The sequence below is a fragment of the Melanerpes formicivorus genome, unplaced genomic scaffold (genome assembly GCF_026170545.1).
Source record: "Melanerpes formicivorus ecotype bairdi unplaced genomic scaffold, bMelFor1.0.p_v2 SCAF_17, whole genome shotgun sequence".
Classification (NCBI taxonomy): domain Eukaryota; kingdom Metazoa; phylum Chordata; class Aves; order Piciformes; family Picidae; genus Melanerpes; species Melanerpes formicivorus.
In genome coordinates this window covers 10,674,403-10,693,755 of record NW_027142369.1, presented here as the reverse complement: position 1 = coordinate 10,693,755, position 19,353 = coordinate 10,674,403, and the positions used below count along the sequence as shown (strand labels likewise).

The 19,353-nt window shown below is 42.5% G+C and overlaps 1 protein-coding gene and 1 non-coding gene across 2 annotated transcripts in view; both read left to right on the top strand.

Moving 5' to 3' along the window:
• The window catches only part of RHOJ (ras homolog family member J), a 65,948-nt gene that overhangs the window by 32,386 nt on the left and 14,209 nt on the right, over positions 1–19,353 (top strand). Inside the window, exon 2 of the mRNA XM_068148927.1 lies at positions 14,542–14,600. Coding sequence (XP_068005028.1) covers positions 14,542–14,600 — 59 coding nt within the window. The remainder of the gene's footprint in view (positions 1–14,541; positions 14,601–19,353) is intronic.
• TRNAL-CAG (transfer RNA leucine (anticodon CAG)) lies at positions 6,710–6,792 on the top strand. The gene has a single exon. It is a non-coding gene; the product is annotated as a tRNA-Leu (tRNA).

Below are 19,353 nucleotides of genomic sequence, written 5' to 3'. Positions count from 1 at the left end.
AGGCTCAAGGTTTTGTACCCCCAGCTGCCCCTGGTCCCTGGTGGGGCCCCAAAGAGCTTCATCCCCTCTGTGCACCTTGTTTCCCTTGCTGTGAAACAGGAAATTTTCTTTCTCCGCCTTCATTGTTGGTGTGTTTGCTCTGCAGAGCCAGGGTGGCCTCTGTCTGCCTGTTTGCACCAGCCTAATACAATGGAGTCATAATCTGAGGTGTTGCCATCATAAAAATAGAAACAGAGAACAATATCTTCCTTAAAAACAAGGCTTTTCATGTACCTGATTGTGTAGAGTACACTGCCTAAAATCCATTCACCGTGTTAACCACTAACTCAAATCAAAGGTGCTGTTCACGTCATACTTGGTGATCACTTGTGGGAAGCAGCTGTGGATTTCCTACGTCAATGCATTTCTCCTTTATTTGCAATGTTCTGTGATTTTTCTTCAAAGTCCCTTTCTTGTGAAGTCAGGTGTGATACCCATTAGTGGCACTTTCATGCAGTTGAAGAAGTGTGTCAACATTTTCTAACACAGATTAAAGCTCCAGAAAACAAGAGGGAATAAACTGCTCAGCTCCTGGGAGAGAAATGTGAAACACAAAAAATTACCAGGCACGATGTTTCAGATGATCTCTCAGTATGCCTCTTTTAACAGCTGCATATTTTAGTCAATTGTTAAGCAAATATAGCCTTAAATAAATCCAAGTATAATAAGTATTTCTGCTAGCTGAAAGACTAATTTGCAGGTATGACAAATTTTGTATTGGCTCATATTTTGATTTTTTAATTGAGGTGTATGCTACTACCCTGTATTTTGTTGACTATGTTTCTTCCTTGCTTATAGGAGGAAAGGAAATGTTATCAAAATAATAATTTCATCATAAATTTCTGCTTTTATGCCACTAGTGACCACTGCTTTTTAAGATCAAAACATTTTAACAGCAATTTAAGTTAACATATACACTGCTTGTTTCAAAATTAGTTCACTTATTTGCCTAGCTACAAGACAATATGATTGATGCTTCTCCGAACTAAAAGTAATCTCTCTGAGCTCAGAGCCGCCTCTGATGTTCACAAGGTGGAAGAAAAGGTGAATGAAACCTAATAAATCTTTTCAAGAGTAAATAAAATCTAAATGGAGTTGTAGCTGACAGGGAGTGCAAAGCATTCCTGGAAATTCAGCTGAATTAGAACATGTGATTTAATTGAGAAATTGTATTCAAGCATGGGATGATTAATAGTTAAATTAATTAATCCTAATCTAAGAGAGAGATGCTTGAAGAGAATTGTTTAGATTAGAAGGACTACATATTTCAGAATTGTCATTGTACACAAGAATGCTAGGTTAAAAATTACCAAAGTTTTCATAAAAGTAAACCTTCTGCAATAAAACCAAAAATAATTAAGTGGATCTGCTGGGAAAACTCAGCCTCACTTCAAAACTTTTAAATCAATGTAATGGTCATCCCCATCCACACCAGCCCTTGGTTCAATGCATTTGGAACAACCCCAAAATTTTAAATTTTATATTAAACCTTGTTTTCACCATCATGAAAAGCACCCCATGGCAGCCCACAGCCCAGATCTGGGTATTCCTGGTTTGCTCCCCATCCACATTCCACTGGCCATCACCCAGCAAAGTACTGGCTGCCAAGATTCCCAGGGTACCTCCCTGGCATCCAAGGTCTACATGGCTGGATTCCCCTTGGGAGTTAACTCCTTCCAGTGCAGGAGTCATCGCTCACAGCACATGTTACCATTGCAGCAGGGAAAGAGCTTTACATGAACTGCTTCAGGTCTCTTCAACAAACGGAACAGTTCAGATGAGGGTCAGTTATTTCACATCATCTCACTTCATTTCTCCCAGTGGAAACATTTGATCTCCTCTCTTGAAAGTGACAGCTTCCCATGGAAACCTCTGATTCTGTAGAAATCACATTTTGTAGCTGAAAATTCCTGTCCAGCTCTATGCAGGATTTTATTTTTTTTTCCCTATCCAAAAGGAAAAATCCTCTGGCCTCAGCTCAGCCAGGCACTTCAGCACCTCTTCTGTATATCCAGGGCTGGGTTGCAGCCAACATGCAGCCTCATGCCCTTCACAATTCCAAGTCTGTGCTGAAAAGACCACTAAACCATCCCTCATGATAGGAAATACCCTTCTTAAACCATGGGGGCTAGATCACACTCCACTTTACCTGAGTGCAATCATGCTTGAATAAAGGATAATGGCATTCCATGCACAGGTTTGCACCCACTTCTCCCTTTCACATGTACACACACAAACATGCAGAGTCAAGACCAGGCAATTAATCCATCTGCATCTGTTGCTTTTCCAAAATTACAATCACTTCTTTGTCTACAGTAGCTGACTCACTGGAAAGTAAAGTGTAAAGCTTCTCAGCAGGATGTAGAAAAAGCATTAAAAGCATTTAAAACCTTTGTGGTAGCTAAGGGGGAAAAAAAAAAATATTCCTAACATTAGATTTTCCTTATCATAAATTTTAAACATTTCCAAGATTTCTGTTTACAGTGTTTAACATTTCAGCTTCCTAAGTCATATAGATTTAGAGCTGCTCCACAAGTGTGGCTACTCTCTGCAAGCTGCAGGGTAAATAGCTGTTAACATTTGGTCCTGTTGCTAAGTACAATGGGCATGATTCTGTCTCTAGGAAATGCAAAGCAGAGTTTCTGTCATGGTCCTTCTTAGGTTCAGAAACAGGTATTTTATTTACAAGCCCTTTCAAGCAATGCCTCATGGGAAAATGTGCATGGGAAAAGCCAACACTGAGGTCAAACAAGATGCAGACAAAGCGTCAGAGAGGCTGGTGTTAGATGTGGCCACAAAATGTCATTTAATCTTTCCCCTGCCAAACCCAAGAGTGAGAGTACATAAAACATCAGCTATGGAGTCTGGGCAAATCCAGTGCTCCTGAAGTCTTGCACTTAACATGCCATGCAGTACACCACATTGGAGACAGCTAGATTCAGTTCAGTGTGCCAAATGTACCCCTGTCCCAGTGGTTTACAGCTCAGAGGATCAGATGCTATTTTAAGTTACACTGCCTTAGCTCTGGAATGATGCCCAAGGCACTGCTCTGCTCTCTGAGCCAGAAAGCAGGCCCAGCTGCAGGTGTCTTGCTCAAATGCACATGGCAGAGCCTGGGACACACAAGCCCTGCAGGTCTATGCCCAAATCTGGCACCCAAAAAGTGTCTGAATATCACTAGCCACACCTTTGCATGAGGTAGAGCAGATAACTTGGGGTAGATTTGGTCAGCTTGCCTGGCACCTGAATGTAAGCAATAAGAAATCCAGGCACAGGCAGTAGCCAAGCTAGTGGCTGCTTCCTGGTTTATATTCCTGCATATTAATCACCTTTCCCCTAATATCATGTTCTTATGGAAGATACACTCCTAGTCTATCTATGTATATCATAGGTAAATATTTCTTCCTTTCTAGTTTTGGCTTCTGTACTGTCCATTGATGACAAGGGTAAAAAAAGGTCATTTTTCCCCTGAATTACATCCAGCAGCAGCAAGATGTGCCACAGTGCACTGCAAGCTGTAGCACTAATACTGCCAGAGTAATATCTCATCTCCCACCCTGACCCAGCACCCAGAACAAGTCCATCTTAGCTCCATGTCCCTCATTCCTTGGTTGTTCTACCACAATTGCCAACACTGACTAATGTGGGGCAGTACTGAGACATGGTATGGCCAGTGCCCAAAAGACCCACTGGTCACTTTTAGCCAGGCACTCTTCAGGAGTACCTGAAACTGAAGTTTCACCATCTGACAGCATCAAAGTCCTCAAGGATTCAATTCCCTAAAGTCATATTGAAATGCTTTTGCTGAGGTCTCTTTCTCACCAAGTACCTGGAACCCCTTTCACGTTCAGAGCATAGGATTTTCTACCAGTACAAAACACTCTGATATAGCCACTCTACCATCTGAAGGTCCAGCCCACAGTGAGGGCAACGTGTCCATGGCAGAGCAGAGATTTCATGCCCATCCATCAATATTATCTGTTCCCACTACCCTTTAACTCAGATGAAGGCAGACCACCATGGCTTTTAGGAAGACACTGTAACAGCAAAAAAAACAGGGCTGTTAGGCAGCATTGCCTTCCCAGACTGCTTTCCTCTCCCTTCCAGGCAAAACCAATCCTAGCTCTGATCCTTGAGCAGTGCTAGAAAAATAGCAGCAGAGAGCTGCCTTAATTCCTCTCAACTATGCTGAAAGCCTTGCCCTCTCATGCTCCAGAGTTATTTTGTCAAACACCCTGTGGATTGCCTGGACAGTTTTCAGTGAGATTGGTCTCATTTTTGTCCCTAATCTTCCATTTAGTCTGACTCTTTTTATCAAGTCTTGTGTTCCCTTGATAACCAGATGCTTGACATAACTTTGGAGATAGTCTTTTTCCCAGCACTTAACTGCAGCTAGAGGAATGACTTGTTGCTTTACACTAACAGAGGAGAGGACCTAGGAAAACTATCAAAGACTCCCTTTAGTCCCACTTTTTCTCCTCGGGGTAAAATTTCGACTCCTTGCTCTGCTTACCCTGTCCTCAGCATCACTGTTAGATGATTCCAAATACATCCTTCACAGAACTGAGTTTTAATAAGCAGTTGATTTAAAGAGCCTTGACTGACTTTATCTGTTACTATAAATTGAAAATGCCATGGCAGGTCCAAATAGATATTTAAACACCAATTATCAGTTATTCTTTAATAATCCCAGAGTTCCTCCACTTCTGCTATTGACTCAAACCATAATTGTTGTGCTATGGTGATGGAAGGTTTAAAATCATAGAATCATAGAACTGTTTCAGTTGGAAAAGACTTCTAAGATCATCAGATCCAACTGTCAGCTTAACACCACCATGGCCACTAAACTATGTGGTGTGCATGTCTACACATTTTTTTAACACCTCCAGGGACAGTGACTCCACCACCTTCCTGGGCAGCCTATTCCAATGCCTGCCCAAACCTTTAGAAGACATAAAAATACAGAATACAAAAGCAGTCTACATTCTGCCTTTCAATTTTTGGATAGGCTCACATTGAGGTCACAGTCAAAATTTTGTCCTTTCATTCATCTCAATGTCACAAAAAAATTCCACAGTGTCAGGAAGAGCACTTCTCCATCAGGATTAAGAAGACAGTTAGTATTCCTCATTGTTTAGGAACAATCATAACATTTTTGGTAAGACGTTCAGGTTCTACCTATTTACATTATAGAATGCTACATTTGTTCCTTTGTCTATCATTTGCTTAGGTTTAGTAGTATTGGTTTCAGTGAAGAGTAAAAATACCTTCCATTATAATACCATTGGAACAGGCACCAGAATCTATTTGCCTGCAAATTTAGTGTGTTTACCTAGGCAGTTATTACTAGTTTCTAACTCAGGAACAGCACTGCCTTCCATGGGGAAAGGTGACGGTGCAGTGAGCTGCAGTGCACAGCCCTCTGTTTAAGAGAGAATGAAATCTAACAAAACATTTGGATGCAATGTCAATTGTTCTTCAATTGCCCAAGCACTATAATCATGTTAGTCTTTTCCATTTAACATAGCTTTCCACAATGGTGAGGTCCCAACGGTTCCCTCAGGACTGTATTGCTGGAGAAACAGGGTGCTCAAGGTTCCTTGGACTCTGTTATCAGCAAAGCTGAATTTGTTTAAGGATTGATTAGCACAGCAATAACTCACTCAGATGCAGGGGAAATCCTCCAGTGCTGACTTTACAAACAACAAGACCAATGATTCTAATAAAACAATTTCACTCATGCTGTATATAAGTAAGTTATGTCCCAGTCTGGGAAGAAGCTGGCTCATGTTTTAGTGTTGTACCTGTTCTGAAAGCTTTGGGAATTTCCATTCTCTTTCATCAATTTCTGGACTAGATTCATTCTGCTTGATCTTCCTAATCCACCTCCACTGCTTATGTTCTTTGTCATGTAAACTGGACAATGCTGAAGTCTGAATTCTCAATGTGTTATGAATTATTTACAGCATTTCATATCATCTGCTTGAATAAAAATAATTGCTGGACTGGTACCTCTTTTCTGTTTGCTGTCTCTGCTTGATAAATACTCAGCTGTGAATAGCTGTAACCTTTTTTCCTCTCAGGATGCAAAAAACCTACATCATATGTCATAAATCTTACTCCAGGATGACACTCTCTACATGAATCTATTCCTGTTGCAAAATGGGACAATGGAGCTGTCATTTGGTGTCACCCTGCTTTCCCAACCCAGCTGTAATAAGAGTCAGAGGTGGGTATTTTCCCATCAGTTCCACTGGAATCCTCAAACCTGTATGGACAAGGCAGAGGGGAGAGTGTGTCCCTTGCTGCATTCAAGAAATAAAAGTCCACAGTTTAGAGCAATCCCTAGAAGCAGTAGAGAAACGTCTGGAAGGGAAACATTTAGAAGTGTTTGGATATTGCTCCTCTGATGCTTCCAGAAGTACCTGAAATGTCTTGCTGAAAAAGCTTGTCTCTGCACAGCTAGTCCCAGACTTCCCAGAGTCTTTAACATTGACGTTCACACCATGGGAGCGTTGCAGGAGCATGCCTTCCATTTTGTGAGATGCCTTCAGTAGGCTTTTGAGTTACAGTCTCCCAATTTTCCATACAACTGCAGAGTTATATAAAAGTTGTATAAAAAGAATATAATATAAAGGCTTACTAATACAAGAGTCAAGAAAAATGGCAGGTCAGGATGGCCGAGCGGTCTAAGGCGCTGCGTTCAGGTCGCAGTCTCCCCTGGAGGCGTGGGTTTGAATCCCACTTCTGACAGCTCTATTTCAGAGAGTGATGGTGAATGGTGCCACATCTAGCTGGTGGCCAGTCACTAGTGGCGTGTCCCAAGGATCAGTGCTGGGCCCCATGCTCTTTAAGGAATCCCCTCAGGTGGCTCAGTTGGTAGCGCATCAGACCCTTAATGGGAAGATCATGAGTTCAAGCCTGCAGTGGGCAGGCTACTCATGATGTCATGTGGTGACAGGTTGGACTCGATGATCTTTGAGGTCTCTTCCAACCTTAGGAATACTGAAAAGACTTAATTTTAGCCTTAAGAAAAGCATAAAGAACTGCAAAACTCATTAAATAATGAGAATTATCAACCAATGCCAGCTTTAGAACAGCCATTGAGGGATGACAGGTAGAAATAGGAAAATCATGTTTCCTCTGGCTACATCATTAATGAAACCATTGCTAGACCATACTGTCTAGTCCTAATGACTGCTTGAAAAAGAATTTGGAAAAGAGCTATAAGAATGACAGCTATTAGAACAAGAAAATATGCCTTGTAGGAAGACACTAGATAAGCTATTTAGAGCAAAATAAATGGTGCTATGAGTTCTATCTGGCATTAAAATCACTAAATGTCTATGTCCTAAAGACAAAGCAATGAATTCCTCACCACCTCATCAGACCAAGAGCTACACTGAGTGAAATCAGCGGAATCCTAGCCCTGGAGGCCTCCCTGTGCCCCCAACACAGGGAGCAGACTGGAAATGTTTTTCAGATATTGTAAATATCAGATGGGCAAAAGTATTTGCTCAGCAGAACATAGACCTCATTCATTGATGAGGTGACAGAAATTGGTGAGGTTTACTTAGAGCCTTTCCTTCAAAAAATGCTGGCTCTTGGAGCCCCATATGAGCTAGTGGTAGATGATTACAGGAGCAATTAACCAATAATATTTAGTACAAATTACATCTAAAGTGCAGTATTTAGGCCAGTTACAGGGCAAAATAGCATGGTTCTAATTTTCCTTTCAGAAAGAACATAGTTAAACTACTTTGGCTACAATCAAACCTTGTTTGTCAAGAAGGAGGAAATGGGGGAACATGCCACGAGCAATGCGTTAACTCAGTTTCCTGGAGATGATCCTCACATGGGCAAGTGAAGAATGGTTGAGTCATGATCTCTAGCAGACCCTGGGTGAGCCAAAATAGGATTTATAAATGCACCTGAAGCACTTAGGAGGTACCACCAAAAATGCACTGCCCACATTTTTCTTTCTATTGAAAATTCACAGCTGCTGCATCTTAAGCCTGGGATATAGAATTTCAGATCAGTTACTTAAATGCCTGTTATGGGAACCAAAGGCCATTAGAGAGCAAAATTGCTCTGAGACATGTTTGAGTTTCAGTACCTAACAGGAATGTTACAGGGACCCTCACATTTCAGTCACAGAAAACTTTATTTAGGAGCTAAGCAGAACAAAGAAAAATTCTTCTTCTTCAAACTCCTAAAAAATCCACCCAGTCATCTCTAGGGTAAGCCCTGGAGAGCAAAAGATATCTATAAAGAGGAAAGGGATTGCCAGTTCAATACAAAACCTTTCACAAAACTGCCTTCAGGAAGAAAGGAAGATGTTACCCAGAAAGCAAAGATAGCATCAGCATTCCCCAGGGGTATCTGGTGCTGGAGAACACACCACATGCATTATATCAATGACAACTTCACAGAAATCACTCTCAAAGGTGCCAGAGGAAGGAACCCAAGGTCTCTGAGACACTCTGGCACTGTCCACAGACAATGCACTAGTTCACAAAGAGTCTGGACTTGAGTCATGCCTTGCAAAGATAATTATCAGAGACCAAGTAAAATCTCCTGGGTAAATCATTGATTGGTGGCTCCTTCTAAGGAGTTCAATTTAAACCTCAAATCTGTCATGAGGAAAACATTAAAAAAAACCAAAACACCAAACCACCAAACTATAACAAAACAAAAAACACCAAAAAAACCCAAACAAACCACCAAACCACAAATTCCCTCTCAGAATTGCAGGTGAGCTGCATGATTTATATGAATGATTTAGCAATAATTCTAGTAAAGAACACTAAGGAAACTGGGCACAAACGGTTCTGGCATTTCTGAAAACGTTCTCATGTTACGGGTTGGTGCTGCAGCACACTTGAGGCATTTTCACAAGGAAGAAGGTGTATCTGCTTCTGAATTTACTGCAAGAACTGAAAAGGAGATTTGGTTCTCACCTCCCTAGGAGCTGCTCTAATCCTCCAGAATAGCACTGTGGTTCTAGTCCCTGCCATTGAATATAGAGCAGTTCATTTATTATTTTGTCAATAAGTTGTATGTTCCTTTGTGAATTTGATTTTTTTCCCCTTTCCAAATGTCCTGGGCATGGTTAGTGTGCCCCAAGTCAAAGCAAAATATTTCACTCTACAACTGAAAATTGTGTTTAACTAGAAACAGGGCAAAGTGCATTTTATATCTAAAATACATTTGTCTATGTGTATGCATATGTAATTTAAAGTCAAAAATATTTCTCAGTCTTTCTCATTGCTATCCTCCCTCCTTACTATGTGATGTGTATTCAAAACATTGATCAGATCCAGTTCGTTTCATGTAGAGCTTCACTCACTACATACATGCTAGAGAAAAGAATTTTGGGTTTGAAGTAGTATTGTGAAACTGAGCACAAGCTGAAGCCAAGAGTTTAAAACACTGATGCTTGCTCTTGAGTGAGGCCTCTATGAACAAGCACCTTTGGAAATGAAAGGAAATATATAGGGTACATGTGAAGAGTTTTCTATCTAGAAATGAAAAATCCAGTCAAGTGTCTACCCATAACTTAAAGTAGTAAGAACCCAAAACTTCCATCTACTCCACTACAGCTGACCAAAAATTGCTCTTCTTATTTCATCCTCTTTCCCAACTGTAAAAGAAACAGACTTGGTCATTTCTACTACATGTCAACCAGATTTGCAGTTGTTCTTATACTGATGGCCATTAGCCTGTGTTAAGTACCATGCATCAGGTACATATTATCATAGTGAACACACAGATGCACAAATCCAGAAGACAGCCCTTATGAAAGCCTGAGGCTTAACACTGACTAATTTGCCAAAAAAAATAGTCTTTCCATCCAGGCAAGTGCTACCACCTGTACTTGTTGTCATGGTCCTGACATCTCTCTCCAAAGTAGCTAGACCTTAGTCTGTTGACAAGAGCGAGAAGATTATTTCTCCCATGTGGTATCACATCAAATATTTCTTAAGATATGGTGTTTATGCTGGCTAGTGGTTTCACAGTCATGTGTTTCTGCAAGGACTTCTTCACAAAAATTCCCTATGACGAGTACATTCACTCTCCTGTACCATAGCGAAGCGCATCTGAGCTATTGCATCCTAGATTGGTGTCATACCAGAGACTTATGTGTTGCTTTGCACTATTAATGAAACATAAGGGAAACTGGGAGGGCAGCAAAAAAATTCTGTCAGCATAGACTATGGACATTGCTGTTGTGTGGCTGAAGGGCTTTTCCATGGGTGCAGTTCAATCCCACAGAGTTGCCAGGGCTTTGCTAGAAGCAAATGAAACACGAGGGAAGAATTTAGCAAAGTCTGACTATTAACAGATGAATTTGTGCAACCTGGACAGCATCAACAGAAATTGTAATATTGTACCCAGGAACACAAAATGATCACTTGTTTTAAAATAGTGCCCCTGGCTCAGACCAGTTTATGGTCCACACACCAGATCCAGCCCACAAAATAACTCCATGTAACACCTTGCCTTTCTGCTGTGGCCTTCAATCTAGACAGTATGTTTCACAGGTCCGTGCTGAAACTCCTTTAGCAAAACCCCTGGGGCACATAGACCTGCAATATAGACCTGGTGATGATCCAAAATAGTTATTCAAACTCTAGCAAGAAATACCCAGCAAATTTATGATCTAACTAACATTTTAAAAGCTATGTTTTTTACATCCTGCACTTGGTTAAAACCACCTAGTGAAAGCAGGAAAATGTCTGCCCTGTCACATCGTCTGATGCAAGCCAGGCTGGAGCCAAATGAGAATCAGAGCTGTGCAAGTATTCAGCCATGTTTTATTGCTGTCCCTACTGCACTTTGTGTTAAAGGCCATGCTGCTTCAGTGTTTAACCAATATATCAATATAGCCAGTAAATGGCAAGGAGAGTTGGGATTTATCTTGTTACTGCAAGACTGCTCATAAAGCTGAATTCACAAGCTGCTAAAAGAGCCTCCATTACCCAGTCACTGGGAAGGAATTCTGCATTGTCTTTGCATAGGGTTGGCCACTGAGACAACATGAAAAGATAGTAACAGAGTAAGTAAGAGTAAACTGAGATAAAGCCAAAACTGAGGCCTACAAATCAAGAAGAACAATCTCAGCTCATAAACTGACCTACCAAGTTGACATGATGAACAGCCTTTTGCCTGATAGAGGCAGACTGATAAACTCACAGTATAAAAATGCCATGTTGTTTTCACAGGCAAAAGCCTTTTATTTGACATCTGTTTTGCCTGCATGCAAGTGTGGTGGAGATTTCAGCACCAATGTGTTAATCTAGACATTGCTGTTTCAAGAGCCAGTGATTATTTGAATTGTCAGTGTGAGCCATTTGGATCCACTGCATTCAGAGCCAGGAACACAAAGACAGCAGTTTGCCTGTTGCTGTAGTTTAGCCAAGAAGATAGTTTTGCTGGGGTGGTACCTGTAAACTTAGAAAGATGATGTGGACAGGAATGATATCTTCTGATGATCAACTAGATTAGATCATCAACAAGAAAGTATAGAAGATGATTGGGAAAACAAAAAGGGAAAGCAAAATAAGAACAGAAAAGAAGAATATGAGAAAGAGAAAAGGGGAGGGAAAAGGAGGGGAAGTAAGAAAAAAAAGATAAATGGCTGGTGCCACACAGAAATTCAGAGCAGGACCCATAAGAGGTGGGATGCTCTAGGAAGAATTAAAGTGTGATGTGCAAGCTTTTTCCAAAAGCTCTTGTATTTCTTAGCCCTTGTGTATATAAAGACTATTGGTGGGACACCACCAATGTCTTTATACCCCCTCAGCATTTCCCAGAGGTCATCAAGAGTCTAAATGAACTGTACAAACTATCAATAACTGTTCCATGTGTGGCTCCACAGAAAAAATATCCATGGCTTCATAGACTACAGAGGACATAGTTTAGGAAATGTTACAGCATATTCTTCTGGCAAAGCACAGCGCACTAGAGATGAACTAGACCTCTATCCAAACAGCATCAACTGATGGATCAAGGCAACAATATCATATCTGTACCAGGGCTTTTTGCCAGTGCAGCTCTGTCAGTCAGATGGCACCAAGAGGTGGGACAGCAAGACTTCACAGCAGCCCAAGTCAAGATAGAGTAAATTTCAGTGTGACTTTTCAGTTTTAAAAACACTGAAGACCCAAGGTGATCTTTGTAAACAAGACCCAGCTCAGTTTGCCTGCACTCAGGGTTAGCCAGCCTGAAAGGCAGAGCTGGTTAACTTCTCTAGTACTGACATATGGCAAATGTCTCTTCATATTCATCAGACATGTTAGATCACCTGCATCTCTAAGCAACCCATGGCCATGCAGCTGTCCTGTGAACATCCTGCTTTGGGGGTGCTCTGCAGACTCCATTCATATTCAGCCAAGGACAGAGAGTATAACTGATGTTCACAGGCAGCCCTTAAACACCATGTGTAGTCCTAAATACCATCTCAGCCAGCTGAGACTAATGCACCACAGCTGGAAAATTGCCATCAGCTGAAGGGTACATCTTCCCACAGCTGGTCCTTGAGCAGACTAAAACCAGCAGAACAGAACTGGATCTTGCACTTCCTGACACAAGGGCATACTGAAGGCTGGCCAAGGTTTCAACTGGAAAAAACCAGCCATCTCCCATCTGCCTCCAGCAAGCTGTGCAGGACCACCTGTGGCCCCCATTGCTTCTGAAAATGAAGCCAAGGAAAATGTATTCTCAGTAGATTTGTACAGTTCACATCTCTACTGGGACATTTTGAGACTCCCTACACCACAAAAATTTGAAAACTAGGGCTCTGGGGAGATTTTTTTTAAATTACTTCATTTAAGTCAGATTGAAGCAAGAGAATGGGGCATCTGACCCGTCTCCTGTCTGTGCTGGTACCCATCTCCCCACCGTGGTACCTCTACCCTGCTGGGCTCTTTCAAACATAGACATTTATGGTAAATATCTAACCCCATTTTGAGCTGCCTTGGGAGCTGCACTGTGTAAAAGCTACCTCCTGAACTGAGCAGCAGGAGAAAAGTTCTCAGCCTCTTTCCCATCTTGTGTTTCTCCCACACATCACTAGACAGCCCCAGTAGCAGGTAAGCGCAGCCCAGCTTGTTCTCATCAGCAAATCTGGTCCTTGGTGAGCCTTTGTACCTTCAAGATGTCAGGTTTTTGTTCTGTTTATAAGCTAGCAAAATTACCCTGTCGCTTTGCAAGCAAGTAAAGCTGCTGAATAATCAGCCTGTCCAGCCATGCTGGCAGAAGCTTCAGGTCCAAGAGATTTCAGACAGGACATTTTTCTCCAGTGCAGGAACTCTTAACTTCTATGAACTCGTAGATGCTTTGCTCCTACAAAAATCTTATAAACAAGAACCTATGTGATGCTTTCAAGCCTTCACTTTCCCAAAAGTAATTAGTAATCTTTCTCAGCTCTCGTTAATTGCAAATTGTGCAATCAGATCAGCCAGTGGACACCAGTCTTAGCCCTCCCTGCCCCAATCATAGCTCTGTGCTCACTCCAGCTGTTTGCCCTGGTGCTCAAACAAAAAAAAATAAAATAGTCTGTGGGCAAGAGTACTATTATTTTGAGCAAGCTTCCTGATGAACAAACTTTTCCTGTTGACTAATAGGTGGAATTGGATTCTTTCCCTTTCTTTCCAATTAAGTAGTAATGATTTAAGCAGACTAACTGGTTAACTAAATATCATTAACACAGATCATATCCTTTATACAAAAAGAATACCGATCACAGATATCAGTTACTAATGAGGTTCATCCAAAGGCAATGAGAAAAGTTTTTTCCATCAGTATCGGTGGGTTCAAAATTAAGTCCAAAGTGAAACCTTCAAAAAGAGTAAACATGCTGAGTGTGATCAATAAACTAAACTATGCTTTCCTTCATTTGCCACAGAATCTGTTCAACATCCCTGCAAATATTAACAGTCCTCTTTCTCCTTGGCCTTTGAAGCATCCACCATAGACTCCCATATATTAAGAACTGCCACTGACCTGTGATAGCATGCATTAGCACACCTCCACTGACACCCACCAAACATCAATCACTACTGAACATTTCATCATTTCAAAGCCTGGAAGAAATAAAATTATTTTAAAACCCACTCTTAATTACCCATGACAAGCATACCCCGATGCTCATGGTGGGAAGGCAGGAATTGTGTACTTTCAAGTCCTGGCAACTCATGGTGGTTGCACAGACAGAAGTAAACATTCTCTAGTCTCCTGGTATTTCATAGTAGCAGTCTGTGCAGCTCATGGGTCCTGGCTGTCTGTAAGGAAATAAGAGTTTAGCTAAAGGATTTGCTTTTGTTGTGACTTTAGGTTGGCTTTGAATGGGGTTGAATAGATGTGTTCGGTTTAGGATGCACATTGTAAGATGTGCTAATGTGTCTGGCACAAGGGTTTAGTAACATTTTAGGATTAAAACTCATAAAAATGGGGCCACTGGCCTGTGGATAAACATTGCCTCTTGTTTCTTTCTTCCAGTAACTGTGACTGTGGGAGGACAACAGCACTTGCTGGGACTTTATGACACTGCTGGGCAGGTAAATTGCTGCAAAACATCTATAATTTTCCATTCCCATGGTTTGTTTATTACTGCTATGTACTGGGCTTTATTATTATTGCCATTTGTGGGGGGTTGTTTTACAAGTATTAACAATCAGTTGTGAGTTGCAATGGTTGGACTTTTGACCTTTTAATTATCTACACAGAGCTTTCATTCTGTCTCAGCAATAAAACAGACACAAATACCTTCATCCCTAAGAATTAATTTTGAGCAAAATCCTAAAGCCTGATTAGGCTATTCAGCCTCCCATATATCAACCTTCTACAGCAAATATGGTTTCATATAAAGCCAGTGTTTTCTTACATTAACCACATGGTGGCATTGAAGATACAGAGAAAAATTCCCATTTCCAAGATCAGAAAACTAATGTAATACAGCACCAGCCTGTCAGTCACCAGATACTGACTTTTTAAATGGTAATCCAGCCAGATTGGCACCCATCCCAACATCCTTCACCCAGGAAAAGGGTGTCCATTACAGGAGACTCTGTACCCCATGCTTACTTACATATATAATGTTTTTACTTCTTCCACTGTCCAGGATCTCACACAGTGTGCTTGCAGTAAAAGTCTGCAGAACAGTACTGATCTACAGGCCATTTTCACCCCTAGAGAGGAGTGAGCATTTCTCACTCCCTTGCTCTTGTCTGCCAATACAAGGGCACAGGGAGCAACACATTTTCATGGGCAAATTTCCCTCTCCTATCTCCAAATGCCAACAAGTGATAGAATAAAGAAAGAACCACAATCTGCACGGAAACCCCGCAAAAAAATCAGCTGCTGGGAACGGAATGAACAGGTCCCTTACAACCTGGGAAGGTGGAAACCCACATACACCATCTCCTGCACTCAGAGCTGGCACTGAAGGGAGCGGGAGAGAAAAGCAAATCTGGGAGCCTGCTTCATTCTCTGGGACCCAGAAGTGATTTGTTTTCAGGAACACTTCTGGTCTGTGTTTTTTACTGGCCATGTCTGACAGCTATAAAGTGCATAAACAGTGCAGAAGACCCTCCTTCTCCGCAGAAGGCCACTTACAGCAGAATATGCTTTGCATAAGTATGCAAAGAGGTAAAAAAAACCTGCATCAGGACAGCCTGCCACTTCCAGAAAAACCTGAACTCAGCAGGACTGGGGTTTTCACTCTTTGGGTTTCACTGTCTATGATTTTATTCCTATCACATGTATGTAGGCAGCAACAGTCACTTGATTTCCAGCTTGGTGTCACTTACCCTTCACCCATGCTTTCAATTCACATGGTGCAAACAGATGATTCAAATCCACTCTCAAAATATGACCCAAGCCCTTGTCCTGTGTTCAACTTCCTGTTCTACACTCACAAATGCAGAGCTTGGAGTATGTCTGTCATGATCCAGCAGTACTGCAAGCGTTTGCAAATGAGACTGGAGTTACATTCAGTTCTCAGCTTTTACTTAGTGCCTTAATATTTCTAATTGTAAGGCTGACAGTTCCACCTGCCACCCATTTCCTCAGCAACACATCCTCTTACTTGTCCTCCTGAGCCAGAAGAAACACGAATCTATCTCCTTGGCAAAGTTCACCCTTCCATCCATATTCCTCTAAAGTCATTTTGCCAGCTACTGCTTCAAAGTGAGCCACCTGTCTCCAAGCACCATTTCTAATTTGTCAGGCTCATTTTCCTTTCAGACCTTGGTCCAGAGGATGTGGCCATCTAGTCAAAACTTGAAGCATGAATCGCTTCTTGATGACTAGATTCTATCTCCTTAGAGGCTGAAAGGACAATGCTTCCCACATGCTCAAATTATAAGGACAGATCATATGGATTTTTTTTTCCTCTCTCCTTTTCCTTATGTTATGTGGCTACCAAAAGCATTGGTGTGAAGTCATAGCCAAAAATAGCACTTAACATTACAATGCTATAAAACAAATGCTAATGAAATAACAATTGGAAAATATAGTCTTGCAACAGGACCTTCTGTTAGCTGGAAAGGAGAGCTGGCAGAGGGCCCAGATTTGGAATACCTGGTTTTCTGCATCCCTGGCACAAAGAGTCTTAGGAGGAAAAACACTCATTTTTTTCCCCAGGCTGGCCTCGAATGTGGAATGCTTTAACAGGCTGACATGGTGGGGAGAATACATGAGATCAGAATGGTAGCCACACAAAAAAAAATACACCAGTCATGTTTTGCTGTACTTTCTGGACTCAAACACTGGAAGGTTGATTGCACAATAGAGCAGGGAGGGAGCAACATCAGTCAATGTTATCTCAGCTGCAGCAAGTCACAGGCAGGTAACTCAGGTAACTTGGAGGGCCACAAAAATGGTCTGAGGGCTGGAACACTTCTATAAAGAAAGGCTGAGAGAGTTGGAGTTGTTCAGCCTGGAGAAGAGAAGGCTCCAGGGAGAACTTATTGTCACATTTCAGTACATAAAGAGGGCCTATAAGAAAGAAGAGCACAATCTTTTTAGCAGGACCTGTTGTGACAGGACAAGGGGTGATGGTTTTAAAATGAAAGAGGCAAGATTTAGATAACATATAAGGAAGAAGCACTGGTAGCTTGTTTTCAACACTGTAATATGGTAGATGCTCCATGCAGGGAAATGTTCCAGATCAGGTGGGATGAGACTCTGAAGCAACCTGATCTAGTTGAAGATGTCCTCGCTCACTGAAAGCAGACTGGACCGGATGACCTCTAAAGGTCCCTTCCAACTTAAACCATTCTGTGATTCTACAACTTATAAAGGCCAGGCCTGGCACTGTCATTTCCATGCCAAACCAGTGACCAGGCAGTGTAACTGGAAAGCCAGGCTGCAAAATGCAAAAACCAGCTGGGAAAAGAAATTAATGACCAGCTACAGCCCAAGCCCACAGGAACTCATGTCCCTTCCCAAGCACCATTATCACCAGCTGCACCTGGATGTGCCCCATACCCATGGGGTATCCATGGCTTCAACAATCTCTGAATGAGAAACGAGCCATTGCAAGGTTTCATAGCCTTCTCCTGGAGAGTAGGCATTAACAGAGTCTTTGATGCAGTCTGAAGGTTCCACCACAGCCTGAGAAGAAGCCCAAATCTGCTCTTATCCATGACCTTTGTGTTTGTGCTTTAACACGTCCGTGCAAGCTCCCCCATGCCTTGATGGGAGATGACATCTCTCCTACATCATGCATGGCTGTTCCTCCCCATAGTTTATGTAATGCTCTGTGCTGCTAAGACAAATCAGGGATGCTTCTCCTGAAAACAGTCTTTCTAGGGGCTCTGAAGGACCACGCAAAATGAAATGCACAATCCTACAGCCATCACCTTCAGGCAGAGAGCTCCCGGCTTTTAGTTTGTAATTTTAACTGTACAGTAAGTTCCAGCCCCTCTAAATGCGCACATCTGGAATACGGCAGGTAGTTACGCGTAGCCGCTCCGTTTCCAGAATCCTGTCACGTTTCCGTGAGGGCTTGCTGCCACCGCGTGGCCATGTCAGGAGGCCGACTTGCAGCAATTCCCTTCAGGACAGAAAAGGCCGTTGCGAAGCACCTCACGCCGGCTCGTCTTGACTGCGGTATACACAATCCCGCGTTTGATGTTCTGGCTTAGAATGGTGTCCCATAATTACGCCAGGCCTTCCTAACCTGCAGCATTCACATAAAACTAATATCCACCCTAAACATCTCCTGGCACACCTTGACTCCATTTACTCTTGTCCAATCACTTGTTACACGGAGGAAGAGACTGACACCTCACTACAATCTCCATTCAGGTAGTTGCAGAGATCACAGTATCACAGTATCACTTAGGTTGGAAAGGACCTCGAGGATCATCTAGTCCAACCTATCAACACAGACCCCATGACTAGACCATGGCACCAAGTGCCACGTCCAATCTCCCCTTGAACACCTCCAGGGTCGATGACTCAACCAAATCCCTGGGCAACCCGTTCCAATGCCGAATGACTCGCTCGGTGAAGAACTTCCTCCTCACCTCGAGTCTGAACCTCCCCTGGCGCAGCTTGAGACTGTGTCCCCTTGTTCTGGTGCTGGTTGCCTGGGAGAAGAGGCCAACCCCTTCCTGGCTACAACCACCTTTCAGGTAGTTGTAGAGGGCAATCAGGTCACCCCTGAGCCTCCTCCTCTCCAGGCTAAACAATCCCAGCTCCCTTCAGCCTCCTTTTCTCCAGGCTAAATAACTCCAGTTCCCTCAGGTGCTCCTCATAAGACTTGTTCTCTAAACGTTCGCCAACTTTGTTGTCCTCCTTTGGGTGCATTCCATTACCTCAGTGTCCTTCTCACAGCAAGGGGCCCAAAGCTGAACAAGGTGTTGAAGATGCAGCCTCACCAGTGCAGCATGATGGGAAGATAGTTTCCCTACTCTTGCTGGCAACACTATCCAGGCCAGGATGCTGTTGGCCTTCTTGGGCACCTGGGCACACTGCTGGCTCATGTTCAGCCAGCTATTGACCAACACCCCCAGGTGTTTTTCTGCCAGGCAGCTCTCCAGCCCCTCTGTCCCAAGGCTGTAGCATTTCATGGGGTTGTTGTGAGTCAAGTGCAGGACCTGACACTTGGCTTTGTTAAACCTTATACAGTAGACCTTGGCCCATTGATTGAGCCTGTCTAGATATCTCTTTAGAGCCCCCCTCAAGCAGATCAACACTTCTGTCTATATTGGTGCAAACTTACTGAGAGTGCTCTCATTCCTTCATCCAGATCATTGATGAAGATATTAAACAGACCCAGCCCAAAACTGAGCCACGGGGAAC